This window comes from Calliopsis andreniformis, chromosome 4, assembly GCF_051401765.1.
Source record: "Calliopsis andreniformis isolate RMS-2024a chromosome 4, iyCalAndr_principal, whole genome shotgun sequence".
Classification (NCBI taxonomy): Eukaryota; Metazoa; Arthropoda; class Insecta; order Hymenoptera; family Andrenidae; genus Calliopsis; species Calliopsis andreniformis.
The window spans coordinates 13,701,298-13,710,568 of record NC_135065.1 but is presented as its reverse complement, the minus strand read 5'-3'; the positions used below and the strand labels follow the sequence as shown (position 1 = coordinate 13,710,568).

Genomic DNA, 9,271 nt, shown 5'->3' with positions numbered 1-9,271 from the left:
CTGTCGTGTAGTGTAGAATAGTGTAGAGAATTGTAGGGTACTGTGGAGTAATGTAGACTAGTTTGGAGTGGTTTGGAGTATGTTGGAGTGTTGTGGAGTAGAGTGGAGCAGTGTAGAATAGTGTAGAGTAGTGTAGGTCAGTGATGGGGGAAGTGTAGAATAGTGTGGAATAGTGTAGAGTAGTGTAGTTCAGTGATGTTAGTAGTGTAGAATAGTGTAGAGTATTGTGGAGTAGTGTAGAGTAGTTTACAGTAGTAGTGTGGAGTTGTATGTCATTGTGTGGAGTAGTGTGAAGTTGTGTGGAATTATGTGGAGTAGTGTAGTGTAGTATGTGTTGTAGTACTTTATAATTTTTCAAATTCAGAAAAAGGAATAAATTAATAGCACTATAATATAAAGCGATAGTATACAACCTTCATTAATTATTGAAAATGCGTATTTACTGACAGACTGCCAAATGCTACGAATAAATAGAGGAATGGTAATGTAATGTTAGTGCTTAAATAATGACTTGTTTATGTATTTGTAAATACGTTTATATTATTCTTTTCAGTCAACATAACTATGCATGAGTTTGCAAAAAGAAGTGAACGGTTGATTGTTTTATTAACAATTAGTAAGTTATTCTGTGTGGGTACTTTCTTCAATATTACGATCCTGAACAAAAATCGTAGTTCGTCGACTGCCGCTAGATGTCGAAGTTGTCGCCAGTAACTCTTGTTAAGGGCCGTATCATCCGGGTGTGGTGCCCTTAATAATCTTTTAAATGCTTCTTTTGTAATAGATAAACAATTTTCGCGGTAACTTAGTATTGTATAATGATCTGTAGCGGCCTTACGATGATTCTCCCTGATCAGATAGTCGATAAATTATATTAATAATAGTTATTGTTAAAGAGAGGGGTATAAAAAAACAGTATATTTCATTGTATAAAAAGTATATTTTATTTCATTATGTATCATGTAGATGACAATGGTTTGTACAAGACATCTGCAAACATTTGTTTACTTACTCAAAATATCAAAGCGCTAGACCGAACGTTGTTAAAATAATATTAGTTCTGTTTTTCTGCTCGAGTCTAGTCTCTAGACCACGGACTCTCCCTGTCAAATGCAAGTTGCATTGACAGGCTACAAGCAAAGAAAATATTTTCTATAATTGTCCGTAATCGAAGTTAGTTTGTTGTATTATTATTTAGACGTAAATAGCATTAAAATTGACGTGTTTTATGGTATACAAAAATGAGACCTATAATATTTCTGGGCGTGGCATGAATACTCATATACAAACTCTATTTACATATCTGTCACAATCTATTTTTTATATTTATTTTATATTCTATGCATTTCTATAATCGACCTGCGGTGCTGGGATTTTGTTATGAACTATAATTTTGTTCCATATGAAATATTCATATTACTTACAAATAAAACAATTCAAATAAATATTTATGTACATACTGCTTTACATTATTACAGATGTAGTGATTGAAAACGTATATAAATGAGTCATTTCATTGAACTTGAAAGTGCAATAGACTATTGAGGTTAGAAAATGGAGAAAAGGGGCAGTGCTGAACTCTTGAATATAGAGCAAAACAATTCCAAAAATGCTAGCTCGGATTCCCTTAACTCAGACAGCAAGAGCAGTTCTCTTAACTCCAAAATGGGTCAAGAATCGGTAAGAAAAGCTGTTTGAATTATATAATAATTTTTTAGTTTATACTTATACATACCTAACTGTATGTAAGCACTGAAATTCTTTAGGAAAGCTGGGAAAAAGCATCACATTCAAAAAGTTTTTCCTCAAGCTCTACATCTACAGATAACAATATTGTCTCTGCTTTAGAAGCTAGAAAAGACAATCAAGTAAAAGTGAGTTTTGTATAGATATATAGAATTAGCATAGTTTTTGGTTTTTCAAGAATCTACCTATCATCAAAGTTTAATTTTTTCAGATGATACACATGATTTTGATTTGATTAATTTGGTATGTTTTATCCTTTTTGTTGAGAAGTTCTATTATATCACTTTTACTTTCACGGTATCTGTACTATTAAAACATTTATTTGATTGTTATAAAACACATAAAACAACATTAATACATTATACTCAATAGTGGTGCATCTGCTTTGTTTCACAGAATTTATCCAGTGGAGAAACAGGTCCACCTCTTCTGAATGGAGAGCGTGTACAAGGCATAACTCATGAAGTAACTCTGGTGTGTCCTTACTCAGGGCCAGTTAGAGGTGTTCTTAGCGTTACTAATTACAAGCTTCACTTTCGAAGTATAGACCGAGAAACGCCGTATGTGGTCGAAGTACCTTTAGGCGTGGTCAGTAGAATCGAAAAAGTCGGCGGTGCCTCCAGTAAAGGTGAAAATTCCTACGGAATCGAAGTGTTTTGCAAGGACATGCGGAATCTCAAATTCGCCCATAAACAGGAGAATCATTCCAGGAGAGACGTTTTTGAGAAACTTCAACAGTATTCATTTCCCTTATCTCATAAGTTACCTCTCTTTGCATTCGAGTACTCTGAAACGTTTCCTGAAAATGGTTGGAATGTTTACGAACCTATAGCCGAGTTAAAAAGAATGGTAAAGAGTATAAACTTCGTATATAGGTTTATCGATTCTATCTAAGAATTACAATTACATTTACTTTCAGGGAGTAAACAACGATATGTGGAAGATATCGAAAATTAATGACACGTATTCGATATGCGATAGTTATCCAGCTGTATGGGCAGTACCTACCGCAGCAACTGACGAGGATTTACAAGCGTCAGCGGCTTTTCGAAGCAGAGGAAGAATCCCAGTACTATCCTGGATTCATCCAGAAAGTCAAGCGACGATAACCCGTTGTGCTCAGCCTCTGGTAGGCGTCGGTGGCAAAAGGAGTCGCGAAGATGAGAGATACGTGCAATTAATAATGGACGCGAATGCGCAAAGTCACAAACTTTTTATTATGGATGCCCGACCGATGCCTAACGCAATAGCTAACAAAGCAAAGGGTGGTGGTTACGAGAGTGAAGATGCTTACCAAAATGCGGAGCTTGTATTCCTGGATATTCACAATATACATGTGATGAGAGAAAGCCTCAGAAAATTAAAAGGTTTAGACTATTTAATTATTTGGTCGGAAGAAGCACAGATAGTGTTTAGTATCAATGATATTAATCGTGTTACAGAGTTATGTTTTCCAAAGATTGACGAAGCCAGATGGTTGTCAGGTATAGAATCTTCTGTTTGGTTGAAACATATTAAATACGTATTAGCAGGAGCGGTTCGAATAGTAGAGAAGGTTGAGAATCACAAGACTTCAGTATTGGTGCATTGTTCGGATGGTTGGGATAGAACAGCACAGGTGAGGTAATTGAGTGTAATCTGTGCAAGATAAATGTACCTTTAATAGTGCTTTTTCTTTACAGCTCACAGCTCTTGCTATGTTAATGTTAGATCCGTATTATAGAACTATAAAGGGTTTTGAGGTTTTAATTGAAAAAGAATGGCTCAGTTTTGGCCACAAATTTCAACAGGTGCATATTACATTATCTGATATTCAAGTACCGTTTATACTTAACTTCAAAATGCTAATTCTAACATTTTTATTCTTTTTAGAGAATCGGCCACGGTGATGAACATCATAGCGATGCGGATAGGTCTCCAGTATTTTTACAATTCATGGACTGTGTATGGCAAATAAGTCGTCAATTTCCTAACGCGTTTGAGTTCAATGAACATTTTCTCATCACCATTCTCGATCATTTATACTCCTGTAGATTTGGTACATTTTTATTTAGCAGGTATTATTCCATCTTTTTATATGCATATAATTACTCGTTCCTATGAATTATCGTAACTATTACTTTATTTTCTAATACAGCGAACGTGAGAGAGTACAGGAACAAGTGAAACAAAAAACTGTCTCTCTGTGGTCGTATACCAACAGTCAATTATCCCTCTATCAAAATCCACTGTACTGGTCTACTCCAAATTATCAACTTGTTTTAATGCCGATCGCCAGTATGAGGTATATCAAACCATGGAAAAGTCTCTACTGCAGGTGGAATCCTAGTATGCGACAACAGGTTTGTTTCCAGTCTTAGTGTTTTCGCAGCGATCAATTGATTTGCATTCAGCATATAGATCTAACGATTCTTTGATTCGATCCCTTAATTCGTCCCATTTTCTTTTGTTTCTCAAGGATCCCGTATATCAACGAACAAGGGAACTTCTAGTCTTAAAGGAACAACTCGAGAAGCAACTCGAGGAAGGTCGTCGCGAACAGGCCTCCCGAGCAAATCGATCTCTAACGTCACCAGCACCGCCTAGGATACATTCTCCGGTTCACTCATAGCACGGAAAGAATTCTATCATTTTCTAACGATCTGTAGTTATTGTAAATGGACTCCATGCTTCCTTCTCATGCTTGAGCCAGTGGATAATATTAACTAAACTCGTATCGCTATGTACAAAACGCTCGTTGATAAAAAAAAAAGGAAACAAAGCGATTTTGCGTAATTGATTCTATAGATTGGTCCTCTTTCCCACGTTTTAAGGACTGTAAGAATGAACTCCTAGAACAATGAATCACATTAAGTAAAGGAAAACGAAAAGGGTATCTCCGAAATTTCGTTTTCGGTGAATCAATCAATAGTTGAAAGGTATCTATTTGTATGCGTGTATGTACTCATTTCGTCTGTCTAGTGGTATTGAAAAATAATCGCAGTAATAGTATAGCCGGCATTTCTCCAACTAAGGATAACGCCATTGCACATACGTAACTAACGAGAAATATACCAAAAGCTGATGCGCCCTGTAGAAAGAATAAAAGAATTAATTTGCAGAATATTACCGTCGAGTAAAGGTAACATTATTCTTACTTACAGTCATCAAAATGTCACTATAACTTGGATAGGAACTGGCTAAGTAAATCGATATTATGAGAAACGGGTTTATGAGGTAAAAAGTATACGTTAGCCTACTCAGGGGGATCCACATTCGCAGTGACAAAAACTTATTAACGATACCTAGAATTATAAAAAAACGTGTTAGAAAGTTAAAAGTAGTTTCGCAAAATACGTTTTACGAAAGAATGTAGACAGGACATTAAAGGAAAATTCAGTTACCCCCGTTGTTTGTGAGACACGCGATTATTATCCACATTATTCCAAGACCCCAAGCAGCTCTGGCCACCGTTATGTAAAATATAGAAACAGTAAAAGGTGGTTCTCCAAATCCAGGGGCGAAAAGAATCGAAACGTTGCACAAGATACCAAGAGTCCATCCTACAATTTTGGCTTTCTGAAATAAATAAGCATATTAAAAAAACAGGGAAGTAGATTTTATGCAAGTTGAACTTTTAGCAGCAGACTTAGACGACTATTACCGTTGATAAATGCAATTTGTTGTCCCATTTTATGAGAAGACATCCTGTCATCATCCCTACCAAAAACGGTGGAATTCTGGTCCACGGTCGCATGTATAACGTCTCCAGATTTGCATACATTTCATCCAATCTGATAAACATACGCATATTTGAATATTTACCATCATATTAATATGAAATCTTTGTGACACTTACGTAATATAATATTCTACGGTGTATCCTATGTAGCCACTTATGAACATTGATCCAATTAACGATAGGATGCCTAAGCTTAGAGCAGCATATAAGTGTCTGAAACGATTATACTAGAATTAGTAAAAATTAGCACTGGATGAACAGGCTGCGACAGTGGGAAACTTACATCGATGATAATACTAATAGAAATGAACCAAAGACGAAGAATTGCATATCATTGGTCAGGTACCAACTCCATGAAAGACACTGAAACAATCAATTCTTATGAAATGTCCATTATTATAAAATTGCATTTACGTTTAACTATCGCAATTAAAATGTGCTCATACCAAGTCATCCCAAGGAAAGAAGTTGTTGATATAAAGTAAATTTCGCCACCAGTATTTTGAGCATAATTCATCAATTCGCTCATTGTCGCGGAACAACGAGGTTCTGTTGTACCAGGAGAAGTTCAGTATCGAAATCATAATAATGAGCAGGTACGCAGGTGTGAGCCTTCAAGAATAATCAAAGAACGGAGATAGATTAGTTTTCCTCATATCTTGTATTTTTTTTAATTAGTCACGCCTGACTTTCTTAAACGCAATACCTAATGTATCGTTTGAGAAACATCATATAAAAGTGAGTTACGCTCGTCTGCCAGGACGCGACCTTCTCCTTCTTTTGCGCCTGAAGGTACGCGTATGCCAGCAAGAATCCGCTTATGCAAAAGAAGGTGTCCACGGAAAACGTCGCGTTACCGATCGCTTGGGCCACCAAAGTGCCGGTCGTCATGTACATTATCGATCTGTTTCCTAAAATTTTAGAGAAATTTCATTTCTTAAAACCACTTCTATAATCCAGACAAACGACGTACTCTTAAGCTGTTTTATTTTCATTTTACCATATCAGGTTTTCACGCGAGCGTGATCTCACCTACGAAGGAGTTACTAAAATAGATAGTGTGGGCTATGATGATCCATATCATTCCATACAATTTCAGACCGTGGAACATAAGCAGCGATTCCGATGGTGTGTCTGTTCTGAACAAACCCTTCAAGTTCGTATAAGCTGAGAAGCACATGATGATTTGACCGAGCTTAGTTTCGGGCTTGGTATCCGAAACTTCTGATTTTTCGAGCTTCGTTTCGCGTTTCGCCTCAGCATCGATTTTCAATTCTACTCAAACATAACATTTCAAAGTGGCGTTGAATTCAATTGAGCACGACTTTGCAGGATCAGCTTACCAGCGGTGTTGTTGTTCTCAAACGCAATCAACTCCTTCTTCTTCTGCAATCGTTTTTGGTAGACGAGCAAATCGTAGAGTGTGCCCATTATTACTAGCCCCACAGAGAATGATAGGATAAGTCTATGGACAGAAAATCAAACATCCGTCAGAGATTAGCCCGTTCCTTTGAGCGCGTGTCAATATTTTCAGACCCGCTGACGCTTATGCAAGGAAAAAGATATCTTTTTTGCATATCCGGAGAAACGGGATTGTTTGGAACCGCGGGTTGCTCAGAATCGGTAATTATGGCGAATATAGCCAACAGGACGACAAGTTCTGCTTGGAATTCAATCGTTCAGCGAAATCGAGCAACAAAACTGATCGTTCCTTTTGCTTACGTACATGATAAGGATAATTTTCCCGCTGAGAAGCCATTGATGATCGTCCATCAAATCGCTGATCTCGATCAGTTTAAAGTCCGCGGCGTACAGCTGACTGACCAACAGAGTTCTGTCTCGTAAAATTTTCTCCAGCAGGGTGGCTACTTCACCCTTCGTGCAGGACGCTGGCATGCAAAGCCCCAGTGTCACCAGATTCTGAAAAAGGCCACGCAATTGCAACAATCACAGATGGAATGGATAGATGGAGTCCTCGAAATTTCAGGATTTTCTCGAGTTCTTAAATCATCTTGGTAATCTGGTCCTCGTCTAGAGAAACTGGTCCCGCAAGGACTCTCGATTCGCGCGAATTCTGATAGGTTTTAGCTGCAAAACCAATGCAACTTTTCTCAGAAAACTCGACGCAGTTCTTTTAAGTAATTCCTATGCTGTCTCCTGCTTAATGGAGCTCGATAGCCGCTGAGACCAGCATTCATGAATTTCTTTTTCTAGTGTTCTACGCGCTACGAATTCGCGAAGAAATGCTGCTAGGTCACCTCGAATGTTCAAGTCGTAAAATAGGAAGTGTTACGTAAGGAACTTCGGAATTTTTCCTATCTAAAGCGTTGGTGCATGCGCTGAAAAGACTGACTTGCTCTTGAACACTGCGTAAAATAATTCCTAGTCGAAGTTTGTTTAATTTACGATTATCGTACCGAAAGCTTTAGCACGTTTTGTATTTTAATATTACATATTGCATATTGCATAGCAAGACGGTTATTATCGGCTACTACTTTGTGAACCAAGCTATAGGCGACTTTTAAACTGTGCTGAATATTTAAATTCCACAGTGATTTATTGTGTAGGCATATAACTAATGTGATTGATCCTTCAGAATGCTGAGCTCCCTACAAGGTCTTTCCAAAATTGGGCAGCGTCTACGTAATATGTCATTAATCTCTCATCCAAACAGAGGCAGATGAGAGACTAGCAAATCCTTTCAATTAACATTACAAATTTCTCACCTCGTTACGAATCTCCACATGATATTGCATAGTGCTGTTCTGCAACATCCGAGCCGCAAAGAAGCGAAGCTCGAAGGGAGGATGCTCCAATGTCGGATCACGAAACAGAGAGTTGTTGCGCAATACCTTCGACGACACCGGTAGCGAGGTGTTCGCCGAGAGGTAGTTGCACTGCTGAACTTGGCCCAACCAATAGTTGTTCCCTTCGGTGTACCCCGATCCTGGCTCCCCGCTGGCGTCCAACACTTGGAAAAGAAACAGCACCCATCGTGATATGGAGCAACGAAAGGATGGTACGTGCAAAGGGAAGAATCGACTCGTTTTTCCGCGATCGAAACTAGTTTCTTGTGTAACGCTCGAAGAAAGTCGATGGCCGACGCGTCGGGGTGGCTCGAGACGAAAAATCGCCGCTCGTCTGATAGGATCGCGTGAACTTAGGCGAATTCCTGCGTTGCACAAGAGGCAGTTGTATTATCCGATCGAATTACTCGGCAGCGCAACACGCGTTCGTAACAAGGCGAACGGAAAAACGGCGGATTACGAAACACCGCGTCGTTAAATTTCGATCGCGGTCTGGTTTCCTCAGTTTTGCCACGCTCGCGCGGTAATCTCGTTATTCTACTAACTTCTCAAGCTCCACAGCGTCCCGCTGTCGACACCGTCGCGAAATCTCTGCAGCTCCGTCTTGCATTGGTTGGAATTGAGGAGGTCCAGGTTGCTGACGACCGCGTACACTGGCAGAGTCTCCTTCAGCGTCTTCGTGTCCACCTGGCCCGCCTGGCTCCCCTGGATCAGCTGGATCGAGGCAAGGATCCCCGGGAGGAAGAGGATTATCCTGTACTCCATAGCTGTGAGAAGTCACTGGTTGTCTCGAGATGTTCACTGTCAATGACAACGCGTGCCAGTCGAATCGACGAACATATCACGCGCGCGTTCTCTCGGCCGTTTCGTTTCGGAGTGGCCGGTGCGGTGGTTCCGTCGGCTCGGCTGGGGATGAAATCGAAAGAGGAGGACGGGTGGATCCGCGATGGAAAGACGAAATCTGAAGTGAACGAGACGAGACGAGACGAGACGAGAC

At 39.3% G+C, this 9,271-nt stretch overlaps 2 protein-coding genes across 7 annotated transcripts; one reads left to right on the top strand and one right to left on the bottom strand.

Moving 5' to 3' along the window:
• On the top strand, positions 1-4,511 carry Mtm (phosphatidylinositol-3-phosphate phosphatase). 6 transcript variants are annotated; one of them, XM_076375900.1, is made up of 10 exons: positions 1-136; positions 1,479-1,680; positions 1,767-1,874; positions 2,143-2,595; positions 2,666-3,113; positions 3,189-3,364; positions 3,429-3,536; positions 3,619-3,803; positions 3,884-4,088; positions 4,205-4,511. In XM_076375900.1, the coding sequence occupies exons 2-10, from the start codon at positions 1,555-1,557 to the stop codon at positions 4,355-4,357; spliced, it is 1,962 nt and encodes a 653-aa protein (XP_076232015.1). In that variant the 5' UTR covers positions 1-136; positions 1,479-1,554; the 3' UTR covers positions 4,358-4,511. The 6 variants fall into 6 exon arrangements, with proteins under 6 accessions (XP_076232015.1, XP_076232019.1, XP_076232014.1 ...); XM_076375904.1 differs by lacking the exon at positions 1-136 and adding an exon at positions 160-481 and having other exon boundaries at positions 1,772-1,874; XM_076375899.1 differs by lacking the exon at positions 1-136 and adding an exon at positions 160-481.
• Positions 3,386-9,039, bottom strand: LOC143177758 (nose resistant to fluoxetine protein 6). The gene is made up of 13 exons (XM_076375898.1): positions 8,820-9,039; positions 8,194-8,438; positions 7,194-7,387; positions 6,811-6,932; positions 6,500-6,742; positions 6,174-6,378; positions 5,914-6,079; positions 5,751-5,830; positions 5,585-5,680; positions 5,390-5,519; positions 5,130-5,304; positions 4,888-5,030; positions 3,386-4,816 (listed from the first exon to the last, which is right to left on the bottom strand). The coding sequence occupies exons 1-13, from the start codon at positions 9,037-9,039 to the stop codon at positions 4,691-4,693; spliced, it is 2,145 nt and encodes a 714-aa protein (XP_076232013.1). The 3' UTR covers positions 3,386-4,690.
• Between the last annotated feature and the right edge of the window lie 232 nt (positions 9,040-9,271).